This window comes from Tripterygium wilfordii, chromosome 11 (assembly GCF_013401445.1).
Source record: "Tripterygium wilfordii isolate XIE 37 chromosome 11, ASM1340144v1, whole genome shotgun sequence".
In the NCBI taxonomy this organism is placed as follows: Eukaryota; Viridiplantae; Streptophyta; class Magnoliopsida; order Celastrales; family Celastraceae; genus Tripterygium; species Tripterygium wilfordii.
The window spans coordinates 57673-82954 of NC_052242.1; the positions used below are offsets into that span (position 1 = coordinate 57673).

Below are 25282 nucleotides of genomic sequence, written 5' to 3' on the forward strand. Positions count from 1 at the left end.
TGCTTACCGGATTCTTGTTATGGCAGACAAGAAGATTGTTGTTACTGCTGAAGGTTCAAAGGAGGTTTTACCTCAGTCCAATGTTGTTGATGTTGAGGACAACACATCTCAACGATTGAGTTCAGCGTTGCTTAATGAATTCAATTATCTTCCTTGGTCGAGGGCTATTACTATTGCCCTTGGTGGGAGATCAAAGTTGGGGTTTATTAACGGCACCACAAAGTCTCCTGATGAGAGTTCACCGGAGTATGAGGCATGGAGATTCAAAGATCGACTGGTTATGACATGGATTCTAAATTCAATGGAACGTCATCTTGATGAGATTTTTAATTATTCCGAGTCTTCCTTGGATCTCTGGAATACAGTTCGTGACATGTATGGCAATCAGAACAACTCAGCCTGGATTTTTCAGATTCATCGGGACATTGCTAATCTCCATCAAGATGGAAAGCCTTTTGTGCAAATATTGGGCAATTTGAAAAGCTTGTGGAATGAACTGGAGGTATATCGACCCCATACCACTGATGCTGTTATCTTGCGAAAAATAACAGAAGAGGATCAGATTTTCCAGCTTTTGGCAAGTCTGAACCCAGATTTTGAGGACTTGCGAAGCCATATTTTGATGAGCTCTGAATTGCCATCCTTGAAGTCTGTATGTGCGACTATCCAACGTGAAGAAGTCCGTCGAAAAGTTATGAACCGTGATCTAAATTCTACCACTTCAGATGTGCGTGCTTTTATTGCTCGTCCCTCTTCTGAAGAAAAAACCGACGTGAAAATATCCGGATCTCAAGTGCCAACACTGTCATAACATTGGACATCTTATTGATCGTTGCTGGGTGCTTCACCCAGAGATGAAGCCAAGGTTTGCAAAGGATCAGAGGGGATTTCAGAAACGAACTTCTGATCATAAAGCTCATCTTGTTACGCACTCCATCGAGTCTTTCTCTTCGAACCAGTTGCTTTACTAAATGATTTTGCTAGTTATCTGCACGACAGACATGGATAGGGAAAAATGCAAGATGGAACTGTTCCCGGACAAGATCAGCATACAGCTCTACTCAGCCAGTTTGTTGGTTTTCTGGCTGATGCCGACCCAGAAACTAGTCAAGGTATTTTGAGTGCTTTTATGACTGCTTTAGAGATTGGTATTATGCATGATTTTTGGGTTGTTGATTCTGGCGCCACAGATCACATGTCAAATAAACTAACCAGCATGTATGATTTTAATCATTTTTCCACTCCCAATTTCGTCTCTGTAGCTAATGAGAAAGGTGCTCTTGTGAAGGGTAAAGGCAAAATTAAACTGCTTTCGGATACAGTAGAGTCTGATGTTTTATACGTTCCTTCGTTTCCTTTTCAGTTGCTTTCTGTTCTCAAATTGATCTCTTCTCTGAATTGTGAAGTCATATTTACTCCTTCCAAGGTTGTTTTTCAGGACCTCGTCATCAAGGAGATGATTGGTGAAGGTTTCCACTTACATGGACTCCATTATTTTTCACCTAACTCTTGGATTTCCGAGGGACTTCTGGCTATTTCTACTCCATCACCTGAGCATCTTTTGTGGCATCGTCGTTTAATACATCCTTCAGAATTTGTTCTTAGCAAAATAAATCCAGCTCTCACTAAAGAACCTCTCAATTGTGAGATTTATCATTTTTCCAAGTCATCTAGACTTCCCTTTAATTTGTCATCTTCTCGAACTACTAAGGCATTTGAACTTGTACATTCAGATGTCTGGGGTCCTTTTGCTCCTTCCCTTGATGGTTTTAAATATTTTGTAACGTTTATTGATGACTATTCTAAGGTTACTTAGGTGTACTTGTTGAAAACTAAGGGAGAAGTATTCAATTATTTCAAGGATTTTCATATGTTTGTTACTACTCAATTTTCAACCCATATTAAAATTTTTCGATCTGATAATGGCACAGAATTCATGTCCCATAACATGACACAATATTTAATCTCTAACGGCATATTGCATCAAAGTAGCTGTGTTGGTACCCTCAACAGAACGGGGTTGCAGAATGTAAAAATCTTGATTTGTTAGAAAAAAACTCGGGCAATAATGCTTCAAATGAATGTTCCAAAACATTTTTGGTCCCATGGAGTACTTACCGCTGCTTATCTTGTTAATCGCTTACCTAGCCGTGTGCTAGATTTTCAATCTCCTCTTGAAGTATTGCAGGACAAACGGCTGGACTTATCTCATCTAAAGATATTTGGTTGCACGTGTTTTGTGCATTTACCAGTTGCTCATCGTGACAAGCTTGATCCTCGAGCAATAAAGTGCATCTTCCTGGGCTATTCTCAAACGAAAAAGGGGTACAAATGTTATGATGTTACTTCCCAGAAATTATATGTCACTAGAGATGTTCATTTTGTTGAAACCACACCCTATTTTGCCACTTCAAGTCAGGAGGAGATGCTGCCAGAATTGTTTCCTCTCCCTAGTATTGATTCTAGTGATATGCAGTCTAATGAATTGCTTGCCAACAACCCAGAGAAGTATCAGGATACATTGGGCTCTTCTTCTCCTCTTACGGTGTCATCTGGCAACCCCACGCAAGCTCATGAAGTCACAACCTAGGAACTGCCAAGGGAACTTAGTGTACAGGACCCACCCATTCCTCGACGGAATCCTCCACAGCATTGCCAGCTTTCAACACAATTGCAAGATTTTGTCACGTATACAGCAAGGTATCCAGTCAATAAAGTTTTGACTTATCAGCGATTGTCTCCTATACATACTACTTTTCTTACAGCTATATCCGATGCTCATGAGCCTAAGACCTTTCAAGAAGCTCAAACCCAAGATGTTGGGCAGAAGGCCACAAATGAAGAGCTCAAAGCTCTTGCCGAAAATCATACCTGGAGTATAGTTCCACTCCTTCATGGCAAACATGCAGTTGGTAGTCGTTGGGTTTTTAAGACAAAATTCAACTCGGATGGGTCTATTGAGAGACATAAGGCACGTCTCGTTGCTCAAGGTTTTACTCAAAAATTCGGTGTCGATTACAAGGAGACATTTGCACCAATTGCTAAGATGACTACTGTACGTGTTTTATTATCTGTGGCTATCAATTCTGGATGGTTTTTGTCCTAAATGGACGTGAAAAATGCATTCTTGCATGGTGATCTCGAAGAAGAAGTGTTTATGAAGCTTCCTCCTGGACACCCCCAAGGTGGAAATCCAAGATTGGTTTGCCAACTTCATAAATCTATTTATGGCTTGAAACAAAGCCCACGTGCATGGCATGCAAAACTGAGTTCAGCCCTTGAAGTTCTTGGATTTAATAGAAGTTCGGCCGATTCTTCTTTGTATGTCCGCCTTGGTACAGTTGACAAATTGATGGTGCTTATATATGTGGATGATCTTATTATTACAGGGAATAATGTTGATTCTATTGCCCAACTAAAGAAGAGTCTCCAGAAACAATTTCCAATTAAGGATCTTGGTCCCTTGAAGTATTTTCTTGGAATCGAAATGGCGGCATCTAGCAAAGGATTATTTCTCAATCAGCGCAAATATATTCTTGATCTCCTACAGGATGCAAATATGTTGCATAGTAAACCCACTGCCACTCCACTTGATAGCAAATTGAAGCTTGATTCTGCAGGAGAAAATCTTGATGAGCCTAGTTATTATCAAAAGCTCGTCGGTAAGCTTATTTACTTGACTATCACGCGCCCTGATATTACCTTTGTAGTTAGTATTGATAGTCAACACATGCATGCTCCAACTGTTGAGCATCTTGGTATGGTGAAACGTATTTTGAGGTATTTAAAAGGCACGATTGGCCGTGAAATAGTGATGTCCCGTGATAAGTCAAATAATATATAGATATAATTGTGTTTTCATAGGGACTTTTGCATGACTATTCGGATCTTTCTCTATGATTTTGGTCTATTTTGCGCGTTTGTAGGTGCGAGAGCAAATATTTTCAACATGGGTTCAAAATAGGACAATTGGCAGGCTGATATTCGAATGTCCAAAATTTCCACTAGAAAGCTCCGAATCTGGAATTTTTCAGTGACGGTGAAGGGTCGACTTCTTAAGCTTCGTATTGATATCAAGTTCATTGAATTTCGTTCACAATTAACGAAGTTATAGAGTTACAAAGTTGGCATACCAAGCTGGAATTTCGCAGATGATTTAGGCCCAAATCATTGTGCTATTCTTTTAAAGCTTTTTCAAGGCCAATCAGCTCAGCCCATTACAAGGGCAGCAATGTCATTTCTTCAAAAAAGGCTGTAGACCTAAAAGGGCTGGAAAAAAACGGGAGAGACTTATCTCTAGGAGGAAAACTAATCGGCAGCAAGGAGGAGCTTGGTCGAAGACTTTATGCAATTGTGTTGGCTTTTCTCAACCCTTATGGAATCAATTTCTTTGCTTTCTTTGTTTGAATCTAGCATGAGGAACTAATCCTCCTGCTAGGGGAATGATGTAGCCACTCTATTATGCTCAAGGATTTTGGTTTGATTGTTAATTCATTCATGCTTTGTTGAGTGTTAATTGCTATACTTGAACGATATTTGAATCTTGATGATTGATCACCATTGGGATTTGATTATTTTGATGCAAATTGTAGTAGACGCCATGCTCAATTTGAGATTAGCTTCTTGCAATTCAACACCATAACTGCCTAGACATAGACGCCATATGCTAGGATTTATGTGATCGTGTTAAAGGTTACCATTGATTCGAATGCATCCTTGTTTGTTAAACTAATCTAGACGCCATAGGTAGTTGCAAAGTAAGGATAGATGTAGTAAGTTAGACGCCATGACTACTACATGAATTAGGGGACCTGATCGTCAACAAGTATGGCTGAATTGGTAGTTAACAACCGAGAGAGTTGAGTATAATGGAGATGGTGAAATCGAACCCCTAGTACTTTTATCACGTTGATTTTTCATTCAACTTTTGATTTGTTGCTTGCGACATAATTGGTATTTTTTTTAGTGAACATTGGAATTAAGTTAAACTAATACTCAGTCCTCGTGGATTCGACACTTGTATTTGCTAAGCTATACTACTATTGATTCGTGCACTTGCGAGTAATAAACTGAGTTTTGAATCGCTATAATTTTAGTGGTTCGAAATCTCACATCAAGTTTTTGGCGCCATTGCCGGGGACTGAAGTTATTGGTTTATATTTAGTTTCGATCTTTCCTTTCTTATTCTCGATTTTTATTTGTTAATTAATTATCCTCATTAACTTGGTCTTACAGTGTATGCTCGGACGTCGATCTCAAGGTCGAAATTTAATTGACTACGATCCGGAAATTGAGAAGACTCTTGCACAATTGAGAAGGGAAGCAAAAGCGAGAGGAACTATAGCGAATTTAGAGAATCCAGAGATTGAGCATGGTGAGAATGCTCTTGCTAGAGTTGCAGCTGCTCCTGCTATTGACCCAGTTAGAAGGCCAATGAAGAACTCCTTTGTGCCGCAGAATTTGGAACAACCGTCCAGTATTGCATTTCAACCAAACTTTCAGGGCAATGTCACATTCCCTCCCAATTTGCTGAATGCAGTACCTCACTTTAGAGGCACATCATCTGATGATCCATATCTACACATTAGAGAATTCTTTGAGCTCTGCAAGACTCAGCATGTTCAGGGGTTAACTCCAGAAGAAGTTCGGCTTCTACTATTTCCATTTTCGCTCAAGGACAATGCCAAGCTGTGGTTCAATTCTTTAGCCCCGGGATCAATCACTACATGGGAACAGATGGCCACAAAATTTCTGAAAAAGTTTTTCCCAGAACAGAAAACGAAGAAATTGAGAAGAGAAATTCAAACTTGGCAACAAAAAGATGGTGATTTGTTCTATGAAGCCTGGGATGATTTTAAGCAATTGCTTCTCAAGTGCCCGCACCATAATTTATCCCAAGATGATCAAGTTCAGGCTTTTTATGAAGGATTGGATGCAAACAACACAAACATTGTAGATTCAGCCTGTGGAGGTGTACTTATGGAAAAGAGTAGTGAAGAAGCTTTCGACTTATTCGAGATTCTCAGTGAAAATTCTCAACAATTTTCATCTAGAGGGAAACAAGGACTGAAACTTCCAAGAGGCGTTTATGAAGTCCACACTAACGCAGAAAAGCAGCCTCAGTTGCTGGCCATGGAGAAAAAGATTGATATGTTGGTGAAAGCATTCTCAACTCAGAACATTGGACCCATCCAACAAACAATCCCGGTTGAGGTATGTGCAATTTGTTCTCAGACTAGTCATACTACAGAAATGTGCCCCATGTCTTCTTTTTCAGAGCAGGAACATGTTAACTATGCGGGGCAAGGTGGTTTCCATCCCAATAATAATCCATTCTCGAATACTTATAATCCGGGATGGAGAAATCACCTGAATTTCAGTTGGGGAGGACAGAATCAGAATCAGAATCAGAACAAGCAATATAATCAGAATGCGCAACAAGTCCCAACTGAATCTAAGAAACCATCATTGGAGGAGCAAATGGCTCTCTTGGCTCTTAACACAAACAACTTCATGCAGAAGGTGACAAAGCAGAATATCAAATATGACCAACAGTTTAGCAACACACAAGCTTCCATCCAGAAACTTGAAGTCCAAGTTGGTCAAATTGCCAAGCAATTAAGTGAAAGAGAGCCAGGAAGACTTCCAAGTCAAGCTGAAATTAATCCCAAAGACAAAGAACAACTCAATGCCATTACCACCCGCAGTGGTATAACTGTGGGATACATAGAGAAGGATGAAGAAAAAGATGAAAAGGAGCAAGAAACTGGGAGACAACAAGAACTTAAGGAGGAAAATCAGACCAAGGCAGCCATCCCACTGAAGGTTGAGAAATCTGAACCTCATGTGTCCTTTCCTAGTCGATTGGTAAATGAAAAGAAGACTGAGCAAATGCGAAAGGTCATGGATATTTTTAGAAAAGTTGAGATCAACATTCCCCTGTTAGATGCAATTCAGCAAATTCCCTCGTATGCTAAATTTTTGAAGGATGTTTGCACTAGCAAGAGGAAGTTGGCACCGTACGAGAAGGTGATGTTGTCAGAACAATGCAGTGCTGTGTTGAACAAGAAACTACCTCCAAAGCTAAAGGATCCAGGGAGTTTCTCTATCCCCTGTATTGTTGGTCAATTATCTTTTGAAAAAGCTTTTCTAGACTTAGGTGCTAGCATAAATCTAATGCCATATTCAGTTTTTATGCAGCTAGGTCTTGAAAAGGAGTTACAACCGACTTCAATCACTCTTCAATTGGCAGATCGGTCCATAAAATTCCCAAGAGGCATTATAGAGGATGTTCTTGTCCAAGTTGATAAGTTCCTACTTGTCGCAACCGGGGTCACGACGCGGACCGGCGTTGGAGGATGAAAAATGTTTAGAGTCGCCACCAATTGATTTAAGGTGCAATTGGACACCGTAAAAACCTGCGAACCAGAGAAAAGGGTACGGGGATCGATTGAGTGTGGGGAAGGTGTTAGGCACCCCACAACTCCCGTTTGAAAACGTTACCCGGATTAATCTAATGGCTATCTTATGGAAACTTGCTCTTTGCAAGATATAATTATTTTGAGAAAAAGGTTGGTATGAAAAATACTATCAACTCATGATAGCTTTGGAAAAAGGGTTTGAAATAACACTTATCAACTTATGATAGTGTTTGAAAAAAGCTTGGAATATTACTATCAACTTATGATAGTTTTTATTTGGAAATAGGTTTGAAATAACACTATCAACTTATGATAGTTTTGGGAAAAGATTTGTAAGAATACTATCAACTTATGATAGCATTAAAAAAAATTGTAATTTTACTAAAAACTTATTATAGTTTTTATTTGGAGACACACTACCAACTTTTGATAGATTTAGTTTTAAACACCAACTTATGGTGTTAATGATAAAATACCCTACCAACTTTTGGTAGGTTTAATTTTGAACACCAACTTATGATGTAAATGATAAAATGCCCTACCAACTTTTGGTAGGTTTAATTTTGAACACCAACTTATGGTATAAATGATTATTTGGAAAAAATGTCATTTGTCAATTTAATCCATTATTGCCAACTTATGGCAAATTCATAAATGAAATCAAATATGGTCCATAATCCAGATAAATGAAATCAACTTATGATTTCCTTAATTGAAATGACAACATATCAAAGAATCAAGATTTGCACAAAACAGATTTTCAAACCACACACTGCGCACAGATTTTTCAACTCTGATTTCACCTATCAAATGAGGTCGAAATGCAACGAAATTTTATATACAATGTCACAACACCTCAATAAACACTATATCAAAATTTCAGAGCAAAATTCAAAGTTTAAAGCAGTCTGCTAATCTCGGACAGATTAGGGTCTTGAAAATCCTGCAGTTTGAAGTCCTTGATTGTAGAGGCTCGCATTGGAGAAGATTGTTGTAGCAAAAAAAATAACGGGAAAGCTTGATGATTGATGAACTTGATAGAAAGAAGTTTCTCCCCTTTTCTTTCTCTCTTTTTCTTTTTCTCCCCCCTAGCTCTCTATTTTTGCTCTCTTCCCTTAGCTCTCTCCCCTAGCTCTCTATCTTGCTCTCTTCCCTTAGCTCTCTCCCCTAGCTCTCTATCTTGCTCTCCTCCTTTAGCTCTCTATTTATAGGAAATTAGGAGCTACCCATCCATTGAATGACCAACCATGGCAACCTAAGTGGAGTCACCACCATTGAATAACCAATTTGCACTAAGTAAGTGGATTCACCACCATTGAATGTAAATGGAGTCACCACCATTGAATTTGCACTAAAATGATGGATTCACCACCATTGAATGTAAATGGAGTCACCACCATTGAATTTAAGTGGAGTTGCACATCAATTTGCACTAAAATGATGGTGATGCATGGAATGATGTCAAGAGAGATATACATATATGTGTATATATGTATAGGTGGAAATAGTAATGGGTTTGACAAATCATGTGGTGGGCTTTCAAATGATAATCAAGACATTGGTCAAGATGGTAGTGGACACAAGCAAATTAGCTCTTCATGAAATGGGCCAACAAATGTTGAACATAGGTTGGTATGAATTGGGCTAAGATATGAGTATTTGTGGGCTTAAGAATCCAAGAAAGAGAATATTTATGGGCTTATAGGTACAACAAATGTGTTTTTTTGCATTTTTGTGTTTTTTCTCATTTTTGTATTTTTTTGTATTTTAGCCGGACGAAAATCGGGTACTACAGCTGCCCCCCTTTGTATGTCTTTTATTTGTCTTTTATGAAATAAAAGACATACAAAGGTATAGTCAACCGAGTTTCGTACGAGAATTGAAATGCACGGGATCACTATGGCCATTCCCGGCTTGGCCAAATATTTGTGCAAGAAAATAAAGGGGCACGGGATCACAAGGCCATTCCCGGCTTGGCCAAATATTGGTGCAGGAAAATAAAGGGGCACGGGATCACAAGGCCATTCCCGGCTTGGCCAAATATTTGTGCAGGAAAATAAAGGGGCACAGGATCACAAGGCCATTCCCGGCTTGGCCAATGTTTTTTTTTTAATCTTTGACTTTTTTTTTTTGGTGAAAAGGTGCTCGGGATCACTGTAGCCATTCCCGACTTGGCTGGAAAAGATTTTTTTGATTTTTTGAGAAAAAGGTGCTCGGGATCATTGTAGCCATTCCCGAATTGGCTGGAAAAGATTTTTTGATTTTTTTGATTTTTTGATTTTTTTGATTTTTTTCATTTTTTTTTTTTTGAGAAAAAGATGCTTGGGATCATTATAGTCATTCCCGGCTTGGCTGGAAAATTTTTATTTATGCAGCGATGATGCATGCACTGACCTATTTTGCTCAATTATGAATGTCTCATGAATGAATGAATGCATGTTTTCTCAAGGCTTTGCCATCCTCCAACAAGCGCACAATTACGAATTGCTAAACCAAATTTGTTTCTCTGTTAGGGTTGACCTTCTGACTCACTGAGCTTTCAATGTATCTTCTCTAATCTGATTAGTGAAGGCCTTTTTCCATTCTGGATCCCAGCTCTTGGGCTATCTCTTTTCCTTTTCCAATGTGCATTCCCATAATCAATTGATTTTCCCTGAAATTTGCATGTTCGTACGCATCTGAGTTCAAAGCTACCCATTTATCTGAATTTCTTTATTCAATTTAATATTTTTTTTTTTTTGCACGGCTTAGGAATGTGAGCTTCTCTTTCCTGCTAACACCTGCTTCAGCTTCAGGCTTTTCACTCAGATCCTTTCCAGCTTAGGATGCCAAAATCCATCAACTTCCTATCAAAAGTATTGTCCTGATGCACTCATTATATTTCCTGTCAAAACTTTGTCAGTGATAAATTCAAAAGTACAGCCATGCTTGTCAATTATTGAAAGCAAGTGATAAATTTTTGGAGTATGAAATGAGAATTGAATTGGGATGTGGAAAAGGAGACAACAAGCAACAAAATTGAAGAAATGAATTTCCTCACAATTTGTTTCTTGGAGTATCAAATGAGAATTGAATTGAGATATGTAAAAGGAGACTACAAGCAACAAAATTGAAGAAATGAATTTCCTCACAATTTTTATTGAAAAGGATGGGTGGTAATAAAATATTTTAGAATGAAATATGTACAAGAAATTAGAGAGGTCAAAGGTAAGAAGGACAAACCGAACTTCTTCAAGATGAAATATGTGATAATTCAAAGATTGTACCAAAATTGCCCCAATTTTGGTGTGCACCCAATTAACAATAATCAAATCTGACTTGTATGAGGCTATCTCTGAACCTTCCATTTCTGCCAACAAACTTCTTCTTCTATGTAACAGACTAACACCTTAGCAAGGTAAAATATCTGATGGTATCAAGAGCACCCCAAAATCTACCACAGCTTTGGGTGCATGTCCAATTAACTGATCTCCAACCCTTCAATTACGAAATTAATTTTGCACTCCCACCTATGTCAATGTGAGACAAGTTAACAGCCAACTCAGGCAATACTCATCAATTCAACAGATTCGTGATCCAACCATCTTGCAGCCCAAACTAAAATGCCCATAAGGGTTTTTTTTCACTTTAGCGGAATTCTTCTTTTTTTTTTTTTTTTTTTTTTTGCCCCTATTTTTGCCTAGAGCGCCCTTGCGGGTTTTCACTCTAGCGGGAATATTTTTTTTATTTATTTTTTTTTCTACCAATAAAACTTAACAACTTCCTTGAAATTGTCCCGAATGTGCATTTTGAGGGGTTCAACTTCAACTAGCGTCTTCTCAACCTCTTGAACAAACTTTTCCAAGTTAATCATGTGATCTTCATCCTCACTTGGCTTGGCAATTATGTTATCCCCATGCACTTCAATCTCTTTATGCATCATATCATGAAACAGAATGACCTTGGTTTGCTGATAAGTATCTCCTGCATTTTTAGACCAAATGGCATGACTTCATAGCAAAAGGTATCACATAAAGTGATGAAAGTAATTTCCTCTTTCTAGTGCCATCGTGATCTGATTACAATCATCTTTCTTCAGTACTGGTGCAATATTTCCATATCATTCGGGGTATTTTACTACAGCAAGACATCCCGCATCAAATTGCTTCTTTATTTCATCTCTAATCTTCCAAGTTTGCACCAATTCAAATTTCCAACCCCAAATTAACAACCTCATCCATTTGAATTATCTTCTCTTTTTGATTAAACTTGTTTCAACATTTCTGACTATATCTCAGATTCATCCTCAATGTTCAAGTCAAACTCGACATTGTTAATGGGTGCCCCAAAATCTGGTTCATTCGGTTCATCTTTTCATTATCATCAATTTCAATCCTGTCAAAATGGAATTTGCAAGATTTGGAATTTACAAGTGATGGACAAATAAAGGCAAATAAATGTGGGATGATGAATGTAACAAAGGCATCAAAAACACGGGAATTGGGCAAATAAATGTAGGAATGATGAGTGTAACAGAGCATCAAAAACATGAGAACTGGAAGCATTGAACATGCAAAAGCTGTACTAGAGAACTTTATCAAAGTAAAGTAAAGACATGCTCATTATTAAAACCCAATCAATGGCCGTGAGCTGGACCACAGATGGTAGTGCAGATGGATTTTACTCTTGAAGGCTGCTGACAGAATCTGGCAATTCCAAATTGGTCCAGTTACTGAGTTTAAAACCTGAAGGACATGGCAAGGCTTAACAGCAAAGTTTTGATCATTCCCCATAATAGCAACATGGAATTCCTCAAACTGCTCACATAACTCCCCAAAATTTCTGACTGTTGGATTGCTATGTTTTCACTTCCGTATCATATCCATGACTGCTACCAACATGTGCTCCAGCCTGTGTTGTCCATCTTCTAGTGTTTGTAGCCCCATCTCTAGTCGGGCTATCGCTGCACGCATGCGATCTGATTGTGGAGATGCTGCAATTACTGATGAGGAATCACCAGGTGGTGATGCTGAGGGACCTTCTTGGGTCTGCTTCTTTCCAGCAGAAGTTGTTTTCAAATGGCTGATGCTCTGAAGCCATGTCCTTCTTTCTAGCATGGTGACCTGATATCCCAAAGATGCTTGAGGCCGAGGAGGTCGAATGCTTTTGAACAAAAGCAACCTTGTGATAAGCCGTGGGAAAAATAACTTCCCCGCCTTTGTTGGCTTCGTCTCGACAAAATCCTTGGCTTTGAAGATAATGGCCAGATAAATCTTCCCAATATCAAACCACTGCCCTTTATACATAGAGTATAAGACTGACAAGAATTTTCCTCGTCGTTCTTGCTCATGGCTAATAGGGCACAGATTTTTCCTGACAGCATCATCCAGCAACCATATCTTTGAAGGCAAGTAAGCACGGCGTATAGCGTTGCTGTGCCTATTCTTTTTTCCTCCACACATATCATCAACAATTTTCTGCTTTGACGCACAGATCGGTTGTCGAGATCCAGTGGGCTTATCATCTACTGGTGGATATCCCAAGCAGCAACACAGATCTGCTGTCGTGAATTGAACTTTTATACCATCTAGAATGACCTGATAAACCAGTTGATTCCTAGTCCGCTCACTACGTGGTAGCTCGATGAGAGTGTGATAGAAGGAGCGAACGATCTGAGGATACACCAGTAAGTCATTTTCTGGATCTGGGTCTACTAGAAACAGCAAGGAATGCTCCCTCAAGTAGCGCATCGCCCATTTGTTGAGTGCTTCTCGCTGTACCGTTTCGTCGATTCTACACTCAGGAATAATTTCAGCTTTGTTGAACAACGCAAGCCTGGACTGTAATCTTGAGGCGATGGTGCGCGAGCGTCTCGGCATAGCTCTTGATCTTTGTGAGAGAACACACTTTTGTCAGGAATGATTGAGATGAAGATGGAGATGGAGATGGAGATGAAGATAGCTCAGAGAGAAAACACACTTTTGCAATTGAGATGGAGATGAAGACGGAAATGGCTCTGCATATACGAAGACATTTGCGGTGCCTGTCACATCAGTACTTACTTGACTGTCACCATCCACTGTTATTTTCCCGCTTGAGGACAACTCTTTTCTTCCTTCTTTTTTTTCAACTAGATAATAATAAAAAACAAAACTGTCACACTCAACTGTTCATTTCCCGTTTGAGGACAAACTTTTTTCTTTCTCTTTTTTTTCTTTTCTCTTTTTTTCAACTTAAATAAAAATAAAACAGAATAATAATAATAAAAAAAAACTTTCACACTCCCCAAGAAATTACGAATATTTGCATAGTGAGGCAGGGTACATAACAGACGATCAGGATTTAATCCCAGCAGGACTTTCTAAGCTGTCTGATAAGAGATTCCAACAGTGGTAGAGAACACGGCTCTAATGGTGATGGTGGTAGTGAAGGAGAATCTGACAGCGATGGGGGTGGAGAGCTGAGAGTGGAGGATGACGGTGACGGTGATGATGAACATAGATCACAAGTCCCCGGAAGCTTTCTTTTGTTTGTTGATGCATCTCTCTTGGTTTCCATCTCTGGTCATGTAACCTTTCAAGCGCTTCACATCTGACAACTTCACTGGCTTTACAATAAAATCCTTTGCTCCTTCTCTCAAGCATCTGTTGATCGAGTCACTACGTTCTCAGATGACATGATTACCACTGGAATCTCTCTCAAGGCAGACGATCTCTTGATTTTCTTCAGCAACTTGTATCTTGTCATTCCAGGAATACAGTAGTCAGTGATAATCAAATCCATCTTCAAACTATCAAACCCAACAGAACAATTATTCTCCTCGTGTAATCCCAGAAACTGAAGTACTATTTATTCCACTATCCACCGCAGTCACTTTACAGGAAGTAATCTTGAGCAACCTTTCAATGACCGTTCTATCAACAAGGTTGTCATCGATAGCCAAAACATGAACCTCCTCAGAATCAGACAAAGAATGATCCATTCCAACTCGATCAACAAAAAAAATTAAGAGTCAATTTCCTCAAAAACTGCCCCAGTATTTTTGCTGCTCATTTTTCATTGTTTTAGCAATTCACAACTGTAATCTTGTGTAATAAGGATGGCGATGATATGAGTGAATTTTTTCTTTTTTTTCTTTTTTGTTTCTCATGCATGACTATGAACTTATTTAGTTTGACAAAATGCAATGACTGTGCCTACGTGAATGCATGAGAGAAGAAACCAATAATGGAAATTACAATTAAAAATGTGTAAAACAAAACATCAACGACAAATGAATAAATCACACAAAAATAGAATATGCCATTACACGGGGTAACCTAAACTTCTGGAGGTTTCGGACATGGATCTAGGGCTTTATAAAGTGCTTGGGTAAGTTTTTCTAACTATTCCGCGAGGTCCCAGATCATGTTGCTTTTAAAATCCCAACTATTGGGACAAAAGCTCCTCCCTTAACTTTTAAGGGAAGTCGATCCGGTGAGGATATCTTCCACTACCCATGCGGAGACGGAATCTCACGAGAATAGTGGTCAACCCTCTCTAATACTAAAGGTAGAGCCCAGCTGGTAGGCTACAGTGAGTGTAAATGTATGAGATGACAAATACTTTACCACAACAAAATAAATCAACATCTCTGCCATATAAAGGAAACAAACAATTAATCATACAAAAAGAAGTAACCGTAGCCAATCAGTTTAATCATATGGGCTTGACCCTCTTAGGTTTAAAAAACCTGGTGTTCCCCAGCAGAGTCGCCAGTTGTCGCAACCGGGGTCACGACGCGGACCGGCGTTGGAGGATGAAAAATGTTTAGAGTCGCCACCAATTGATTTAAGGTGCAATTGGACACCGTAAAAACCTGCGAACCAGAGAAAAGGGTACGGGGATCGATTGAGTGTGGGGAAGGTGTTAGGCACCCCACAACTCCCGTTTGAAAACGGTTACCCGGATTAATCTAATGGCTATCTTATGGAAACTTGCTCTTTGCAAGATATAATTATTTTGAGAAAAAGGTTGGTATGAAAAATACTATCAACTCATGATAGCTTTGGAAAAAGGGTTTGAAATAACACTTATCAACTTATGATAGTGTTTGAAAAAAGCTTGGAATATTACTATCAACTTATGATAGTTTTTATTTGGAAATAGGTTTGAAATAACACTATCAACTTATGATAGTTTTGGGAAAAGATTTGTAAGAATACTATCAACTTATGATAGCATTAAAAAAAATTGTAATTTTACTAAAAACTTATTATAGTTTTTATTTGGAGACACACTACCAACTTTTGATAGATTTAGTTTTAAACACCAACTTATGGTGTTAATGATAAAATACCCTACCAACTTTTGGTAGGTTTAATTTTGAACACCAACTTATGATGTAAATGATAAAATGCCCTACCAACTTTTGGTAGGTTTAATTTTGAACACCAACTTATGGTATAAATGATTATTTGGAAAAAATGTCATTTGTCAATTTAATCCATTATTGCCAACTTATGGCAAATTCATAAATGAAATCAAATATGGTCCATAATCCAGATAAATGAAATCAACTTATGATTTCCTTAATTGAAATGACAACATATCAAAGAATCAAGATTTGCACAAAACAGATTTTCAAACCACACACTGCGCACAGATTTTTCAACTCTGATTTCACCTATCAAATGAGGTCGAAATGCAACGAAATTTTATATACAATGTCACAACACCTCAATAAACACTATATCAAAATTTCAGAGCAAAATTCAAAGTTTAAAGCAGTCTGCTAATCTCGGACAGATTAGGGTCTTGAAAATCCTGCAGTTTGAAGTCCTTGATTGTAGAGGCTCGCATTGGAGAAGATTGTTGTAGCAAAAAAAATAACGGGAAAGCTTGATGATTGATGAACTTGATAGAAAGAAGTTTCTCCCCTTTTCTTTCTCTCTTTTTCTTTTTCTCCCCCCTAGCTCTCTATTTTTGCTCTCTTCCCTTAGCTCTCTCCCCTAGCTCTCTATCTTGCTCTCTTCCCTTAGCTCTCTCCCCTAGCTCTCTATCTTGCTCTCCTCCTTTAGCTCTCTATTTATAGGAAATTAGGAGCTACCCATCCATTGAATGACCAACCATGACAACCTAAGTGGAGTCACCACCATTGAATAACCAATTTGCACTAAGTAAGTGGATTCACCACCATTGAATGTAAATGGAGTCACCACCATTGAATTTGCACTAAAATGATGGATTCACCACCATTGAATGTAAATGGAGTCACCACCATTGAATTTAAGTGGAGTTGCACATCAATTTGCACTAAAATGATGGTGATGCATGGAATGATGTCAAGAGAGATATACATATATGTGTATATATGTATAGGTGGAAATAGTAATGGGTTTGACAAATCATGTGGTGGGCTTTCAAATGATAATCAAGACATTGGTCAAGATGGTAGTGGACACAAGCAAATTAGCTCTTCATGAAATGGGCCAACAAATGTTGAACATAGGTTGGTATGAATTGGGCTAAGATATGAGTATTTGTGGGCTTAAGAATCCAAGAAAGAGAATATTTATGGGCTTATAGGTACAACAAATGTGTTTTTTTGCATTTTTGTGTTTTTTCTCATTTTTGTATTTTTTTGTATTTTAGCCGGACGAAAATCGGGTACTACACTACTCCCAGCGGACTTCATAATTCTAAACATGGAGGAAGATAGGGACATACCAATTATTTTGGGTCGACCTTTCTTAGCGACAGCAAGAACTATCGTGGATGTGAAAAAAGGTTGTATGACAATGACGGTGCAAGGACAAACAGTGGAATTCAATTTATATGAAGCTGGACGCCATCCTTCTGATAAAAGGGAGTGTTTTAGAGTTGACATTCTTGACAATCTTATCAATGATTCATTCTTAGAAAATCAAGCTACTGATTATTTGGCAAACTGTCTTATGTTTCCTGAATTGCAGATTGCTGAAGATGGAGAAGCTGCAGAGATATGTGCATATCTAGAGAAACAACCAACATTTAATAATAGGTGGAGTCGAACCTTTGAAGCCCTTGGGCCAGCACTTCCAAAAGTTTTTCCCTCTATAGAATCACCACCGAAGTTGGACCTAAAGCAACTCCCAAAGCATTTGAAGTATGCCTACCTTGGAGAAAAAGATGAATTACCTGTTATAGTTTCTGCCAATCTCACCAATGAAGAGGAAAAAAATCTTTTGTGTGTGCTACGCGAATATAAAAGTGTGATTGGGTGGTCAATAGCTGATATCAAGGGTATTAGTCCCACTATGTGCATGCATCTAATCCTATTAGAAGAAGATGCCAAGTCATCATGTGAAGCACAAAGGCGTCTTAATCCACCAATGAAGGAGGTTGTCAGAGCTGAAATCCTTAAGTTATTGGATGTTGGAGTTATCTATCCCATATCGGATAGCAAGTGGGTGAGCCCAGTACAGGTGGTTCCGAAGAAATCTGGTATTACAGTAGTCGCTAATGAAAATAATGAACTCATTCCGACGAGGAAGCAAACAGGATGGCGGGTCTGTATTGATTATCGAAAATTGAATGCTGCCACAAGAACGAATCATTTTCCATTGCCATTCATCGATCAAATGTTGGAAAGGTTAGCAGGTCACTCCCATTATTGTTTCCTTGATGGTTATTCAGGTTACAACCAAATTGTGATTGCTCCAGAGGATCAAGATAAAACAACCTTCACGTGCCCTTTTGGAACTTTTGCTTATCGAAGGATGCCATTTGGACTATGCAACGCACCCGCCACATTCCAAAGGTGCATGACTAGCATATTTTCAGATATGGTGGGACGTATCATAGAGGTATTTATGGATGACTTCTCTGTCTTTGGTTCATCATTTGATACATGTCTATATAATCTAGCCTTGGTGTTGGAAAGATGCAAAGAAACAAATCTTGTACTGAATTGGGAGAAGTGTCATTTCATGGTTCGAGAAGGTATCGTGTTAGGACATCATATTTCAGAAAAAGGGATTGAGGTTGATAAGGCGAAGATTGAATTAATATCCAAGCTACCACCACCTACATCAGTCAAGGGTGTAAGATCTTTCCTCGGTCATGCAGGCTTCTATCGTCGATTCATTAAAGACTTCTCGAAGATCTCCAGGCCATTGTGTAATCTACTTACCAAAGATGCCAACTTCAATTTCACCGATGAATGTTCACAGGCATTCAATAAGTTGAAGCAATTACTTACTTCAGGACCTATAATGATGGCCCCAGATTGGAGTCTGCCATTTGAGCTCATGTGTGATGCAAGCGATTATGCAATTGGAGCAGTGTTGGGGAAAAGAGTCGAGAAACTTCCACATGTCATATATTATGCAAGTCGTACTCTTAATGATGCTCAGCTCAACTATTCAACCACAGAGAAAGAGTTGCTTGCGGTAGTATATGCATTGGAGAAGTTCCGACAATATTTGATTGGCTCCAAGGTAATTGTATACAGCGATCATGCAGCACTCAAATATTTGCTATCGAAAAAGGACTCTAAGCCTAGACTAATTCGTTGGGTATTGTTGCTTCAAGAATTTGATTTAGAGATAAGAGATAAAAAGGGGGCGGAGAATGTTGTCGCAGATCACTTATCTCGTATTGTTCAAGCAAATGAATGTGAATCGTCAATTCTTCCCTTGAATGAAACTTTTCCAGATGAGCATTTATTCATAATGCAAAGTGAAGTACCTTGGTATGCAGACATAGCGAACTATCTTGCACAAGGCATCATTCCAAAGGGCTGGACGCATCAACAAAGAAAAAAATTCTTGTCTACAGCCAAGCACTACTTTTGGGATGAGCCTTACTTGTACAAGCACTGTGCAGATCAAGTCATTCGCAGGTGTGTACCACAAAATGAACAGAAAAGTATTCTGAATTTTTGTCACGTATATGCTTGTGGAGGTCATTTTGGGTCTCAAAGGACAGCAGAAAAAATTCTACAATCCGGGTTCTTTTGGCCATCTCTCCACAAAGACGCTCATACTTTTTGCTCTACATGTGAAAATTGTCAAAAGCTTGGCAATATATCTCGGAGGAATGAAATGCCGCTCCACAATATTTTTGTGGTAGACATTTTTGATGTTTGGGGCATTGATTTCATGGGACCATTCCCCAAGTCACATGGAAATGAGTACATCTTGGTAGCAGTAGACTATGTATCTAAGTGGGTTGAAGCAGTTGCAAGTTCAACCAACAAAAGTGAGGTGGTGATCCGTTTACTTCAAGGTATAATTTTTCCAAGGTATGGCACTCCCCGAGTCATTATCAGTGATGAGGGAAAGCACTTTCTTAACAGGGCTGTGGCCACACTTTTATCAAAGTATCATATCACACATAGAGTAGCTACTGCATATCATCCTCAGACAAGTGGGCAAGCAGAGATTTCCAATAGAGAGATTAAGCGAATTTTGGAGAAAACTGTGAATCTCAAGAGAACCGATTGGAGTATAAAATTAAACGATGCTCTTCGGGCGTATAGAACTGCGTATAAGACTCCAATTGGCATGTCCCCCTATCGTTTGGTTTTTGGAAAGGCTTGTCATCTACCGGTGGAACTTGAGCACAAGGCTTTCTGGGCTATCAAGAAGTTGAATTTTGATTATGATGCAGCCGGAGAAAAGCGTAAGTTACAACTCAATGAAATGGAAGAATTACGCGAGGAGGCCTATGAGAATGCGAGGATCTACAAGGAAAAGACAAAGCGCTATCATGACCAGCACATTGCACCGAAGGAGTTCTTTTCGGGACAAAAAGTGTTGTTATACAATTCTAGGCTTAAACTTTTTCCTGGTAAGTTACGATCAAGATGGTATGGGCCTTTTCAGGTGGTTCGAGTATATCCCCATGGAGCTGTTGATATCAAGAACTTAAAAACGGGTAATGAGTTCAAATTCAATGGACATCGCCTCAAACCGTATTTGGAAGCCAACTTTGATGCTGCTGAGTCCATCACTATCCTTCAAGATTCAAAAGCCTGAGTGGATTTGTCTCACTCCGTCTTGCCTAGACGTTAAATACAGCGCTACTTGGGAGGCAACCCAAGCTTTTGTATTTTTATTTTGTTTTGTTTTGCTCTTTTTGGTTTGTTAATTTGTTTCTATGTCTTGATTGGAAGCTGTAGTGCACGAGTGTTGAAATTGCTCAACAGCCGTGCAACAATTGCTCGAGCGCATGCTAGTCAAATAAGGCCAGAGAGTCACGCTCGACAGCCGTTCAACCCACGCTCAACAGCCGTTCAACCCACGCTCAACAGCTGCTCAACCCCAATTGCTCAACGGCCGTGCAACAATTGCTCGAGCGCATGCTAGTCAAATAAGGCCAGAGAGTCACGCTCGACAGCCGTTCAACCCACGCTCAACAGCTGCTCGACCCCATAGGTAAGTTTCCCACTTTTAAATACACGTTTTCTCGGACACGGCAGTAAGTTCTCTCACGGCACATCAAGAAAACGAGTGTCCATCCGTTCTTCCCTCGTTCTCTAAACATCCAAGGTACCTTTCTTTCTCTTCCATCTCTTTTCTCTCATCCTTCTTACCTTATTCCATGCGTATGATTATTGTTTGAGATGAATCACGGTTTTGGAGGTTGAAAACTAAGATGCTTTATGGAGGAGTTTGGAAATTTGGTGCACTCCACCATGTTATTGCAGGTCTCTTAAATATATATTTGCAGTTTGGGGTTCACATTCGCATAAACACATTGCTTATACACAAGATTATTATATGCCCACAATGTGTTAGCTGAAATGTTCGAATGGAACTTTTTGCCTTCAAGTCTGGCCGCTTTGATCCATTAACACTTAAATGTCATTGTCTATGATCTACATGTGTTTAGGGATCCATGCCTTTCAAGTTCATACTATCTTGCGCTTCAATTCCAAAATTCCATGAATATGCTAACTTGTGTTATTGTGCACAGAAAATGACTAAACGTAAGATTCTGGCATCTAAAGGAAAGCAAGTAGCAGTAGACCCTTTCCACACGGTTGAACTTGCACCTGAAACACGCATTGAGTGGGAAGTGCAGGAATTGCCCGAACATCGCGATGCGGTCCAGTTTCTAACAACTCATGCTCTTGGATTCCTTCTTGACATAGACCCCAACAATGAATGTCAAATTTATCCAGACACTATAGTGTCTCGCCTTCCACCCCCATCTACTTGAGTTTGCCAGGTTGTCCTATTCTTTTCTTTTCTGTTTTCGTACTCTCGATTAACTACACTGAGGACACTGCACCTTTCTAGTGTGGGAGTGATGTGTGGGTATTATGTGTTGGGTGTTAAAAAATGTTTAGTGAGCAATTAAGAAAAAAGAAAAAGAAAAAAGAGAACCGCAATGCCATGTGACTTTCATGAATGAAACTTGATGAATATGATATTGTGATTAATTGAAGCACTAATGAATCTTGCTACGGACTCATGCCCAATTGAGTGTTTATATCTTGAGCTTTGTTTATCTTGCATGATCCAACAATTTGAACACTTATATTGTGGGGTATGAGGTGACACTTAATGTTGGACACTCGTGGTATGTCAAGAATATTAGTTTTCTAAAGTTACACATCCGGGATTAAAATCGAAAAAAAAAAAAAAAAAAAAACCAGAAAAAGAAAGAAAAAAAAAGAAAAATAGAATAAGTGGATTTTTCGCATGGGTTTTCTACTGAGTAACCGGGTATCTTGCTTAGCAAGCAGTGAGTTTCGTGTAAAAAGGTAGACCATGAGTGACTTCTACACAGTGACTTGCTTAGCCTCGTAGCCTTTTTGACTTGAGTTATTAGACCCGTAGGGGTGTCTCTACACCTGATGCCCTAAGCCAACTGGACTGGGAGTCATTGGTTGAAAACTTGTTACATGGGTCAATTAGAAAGCTTAAGGGGGTAAAGCATTGCACAAGTCACGGAAAAAAAATAGTTGCTTTCAAAATAAATAAATAAACAACCCGGTGTGCTTACTTGTTTTTGCTAATGATTTCTGATATGCTATGATTGTGTTCATGTTGAGTTGTTATTGAAATCCCTATACAAGTGCTATTTCACATTCCATAAGCACGTTGGATATAATGAAGTTTGCGAATGAATGCTTGTATTGGAAAATATTGCCCGGATGCTTGGTTTGTTGGTGTGAATATGAAAGCAAGATTGTATTTGCATGTTTCTATTAGTGGAATAACTTGGCATTGTGGTGTCTTATAATGTTTGTGGGTATCATTCTGGTAAGCCCTCACGAGACTATAACTCATCCACTAGGGACACCTAGGGGTTTAAAGGCTTGTGTCACATGCTAAGTGTCACCGCGATTCCTGCGAAAGTAAGTTAGATGTTAATTTTTGTTTTTGTTAATGATTTGTTTTACTATTGCTCGAGGACTAGCAAAGTCTAAGTGTGGGGGTATTTGATAAGTCAAATAATATATAGATATAATTGTGTTTTCATAGGGACTTTTGCATGACTATTCGGATCTTTCTCTATGATTTTGGTCTATTTTGCGCGTTTGTAGGTGCGAGAGCAAATATTTTCAACGTGGGTTCAAAATAGGACAATTGGCAGGCTGATATTCGGATGTCCAAAATTTCCGCTAGAAAGCTCCGAATCTGGAATTTTTCAGTGACGGTGAAGGGTCGACTTCTTAAGCTTCGTATTGATATCAAGTTCATTGAATTTCGTTCACAATTAACGAAGTTATAGAGTTACAAAGTTGGTATACCAAGCTGGAATTTCGCAGATGATTTAGGCCCAAATCATTGTGCTATTCTTTTAAAGCTTTTTCAAGGCCAATCAGCTCAGCCCATTACAAGGGCAGCAATGTCATTTCTTCAAAAAAGGTTGTAGACCTAAAAGGGCTGGAAAAAAACGGGAGAGACTTATCTCTAGGAGGAAAACTAATCGGCAGCAAGGAGGAGCTTGGTCGAAGACTTTATGCAATTGTGTTGGCTTTTCTCAACCCTTATGGAATCAATTTCTTTGCTTTCTTTGTTTGAATCTAGCATGAGGAACTAATCCTCCTGCTAGGGGAATGATGTAGCCACTCTATTATGCTCAATGATTTTGGTTTGATTGTTAATTCATTCATGCTTTGTTGAGTGTTAATTGCTATACTTGAACGATATTTGAATCTTGATAATTGATCACCATTGGGATTTGATTATTTTGATGCAAATTGTAGTAGACGCCATGCTCAATTTGAGATTAGCTTCTTGCAATTCAACACCATAACTGCCTAGACATAGACGCCATATGCTAGGATTTATGTGATCGTGTTAAAGGTTACCATTGATTCGAATGCATCCTTGTTTGTTAAACTAATCTAGACGCCATAGGTAGTTGCAAAGTAAGGATAGATGTAGTAAGTTAGACGCCATGACTACTACATGAATTAGGGGACCTGACCGTCAACAAGTATGGCTGAATTGGTAATTAACAACCGAGAGAGTTGAGTATAATGGAGATGGTGAAATCGAACCCCTAGTACTTTTATCACGTTGATTTTTCATTCAACTTTTGATTTGTTGCTTGCGACATAATTGGAATTTTTTTTAGTGAACATTGGAATTAAGTTAAACTAATACTCAGTCCTCGTGGATTCGACACTCGTATTTGCTAAGCTATACTACTATTGATTCGTGCACTTGCGAGTAATAAACTGAGTTTTGAATCGCTATAATTTTAGTGGTTCGAAATCTCACATCATCCCGTAATGGCCATACCAATATTGTTGGGTACACTGATTCAGATTGGGCAGGTAATACTCTTGATCGTCGGTCTACCACGGGTTATTACATGTTTGTTGGAGGTAATTTGGTTTCTTGGAAGAGTAAAACACAACGTGTGGTAGCTCGTTCTAGTACTGAAGCAGAATATCGTGCTATGGCTTCTGCAGCTTGTGAACTAATATGGCTTAAAGGTCTTCTTGCCGATTTGGGTTTTCCAAGCGTTACTCCTATGAAATTGTTTTGTGATAACCAAGCTGCCATGCATATTGCTGCCAACCCAGTGTTTCATGAAAGAACGAAACACATTGAAGTGGATTATCACTACATTCGTCAACAAGTTCAGACTAAGCTTATTCAAACTCAGTATGTGCATACCCATGATCAGTTGGCTGATGTGTTCACAAAAATCCTACCATCTACTCAGTTTCACCGTCTATTTAGCAAGCTTGGATCCATCGATCCTCTCAATTCAACTTGAGGGGGAGTATTGGAGAAGATCCCTTGAATATGTCATTATTGTATATTTATTTGTTACCTAACTTAGGGTTGGTAATTAAGGATAATATTGTATAGGCGCATGTTAAGGTCTTGATAGGCTGACTTCATGGAAGAGATGGGATTTGATAGCTGTAACCCTTCCTCCATATATACTTGTACTCTGTCTGTGATATACACAACTGAGAATATTACTTGGTTCTCAATTTCTTTAGATTCAATACAAGATTTGACTTAAAATGCCCGATCCAAACTCACCCTCACCCTTGAAGACTTGTCAAGTTGAATGAAGACCGAAGTCTTGTTCATCCTTCGAGCAAGAAGAAAGGGACTCGCCCCTGGTTTTGTAAATCAGGGCTTCTAATGAGTTGACTTCTTTTTAATGATGTGGATTTCTTTTACCTTTTTTTTTCTCCAGAAATTAGGTTTTGTTTTTTTTTATTTATAAAAATGATGTGGAAATTATTTTAATTATAAAAATGATATAGGTAAACTAACGTGGCACTCCGTTGTCAAATAAGCAATTTTCGGCAAAAACTGATCGTAACAGTCAAATCAAGATAGAAACCCCTTGCTTTTTGATACATCAAGGGCATTTGGAACAAATTTTAAACTTCAAGGATATAAATGAGAAAAATGTGAAACTTCAAGGGT

At 38.8% G+C, this 25282-nt stretch overlaps 1 protein-coding gene and 1 non-coding gene across 2 annotated transcripts; one reads left to right on the forward strand and one right to left on the reverse strand.

Annotated features, from left to right (window-relative positions):
• The first annotated feature begins 4308 nt into the window (after positions 1 to 4308).
• Positions 4309 to 13864, forward strand: LOC120009472. Its single transcript, XM_038860088.1, has 3 exons — positions 4309 to 4355; positions 5236 to 7332; positions 13832 to 13864. The coding sequence occupies exons 2-3, from the start codon at positions 5239 to 5241 to the stop codon at positions 13862 to 13864; spliced, it is 2127 nt and encodes a 708-aa protein (XP_038716016.1). The 5' UTR covers positions 4309 to 4355; positions 5236 to 5238.
• Positions 5785 to 5891, reverse strand: LOC120009984. The gene has a single exon (XR_005470779.1). It is a non-coding gene; the product is annotated as a small nucleolar RNA R71 (small nucleolar RNA).
• Positions 13865 to 25282: the final 11418 nt, after the last annotated feature.

Bases quoted from the DNA above. Each gene is read 5' to 3' on its own strand.
- LOC120009472 (XM_038860088.1), top strand. From the start codon at position 5,239: ATGCTCGGACGTCGATCTCAAGGTCGAAATTTAATTGACTACGATCCG. The intron at 7,333-13,831 runs GTCACGACGCGG...GTGGTAGTGAAG, and splicing joins TCCTACTTGTCGCAACCGGG to GAGAATCTGACAGCGATGGG.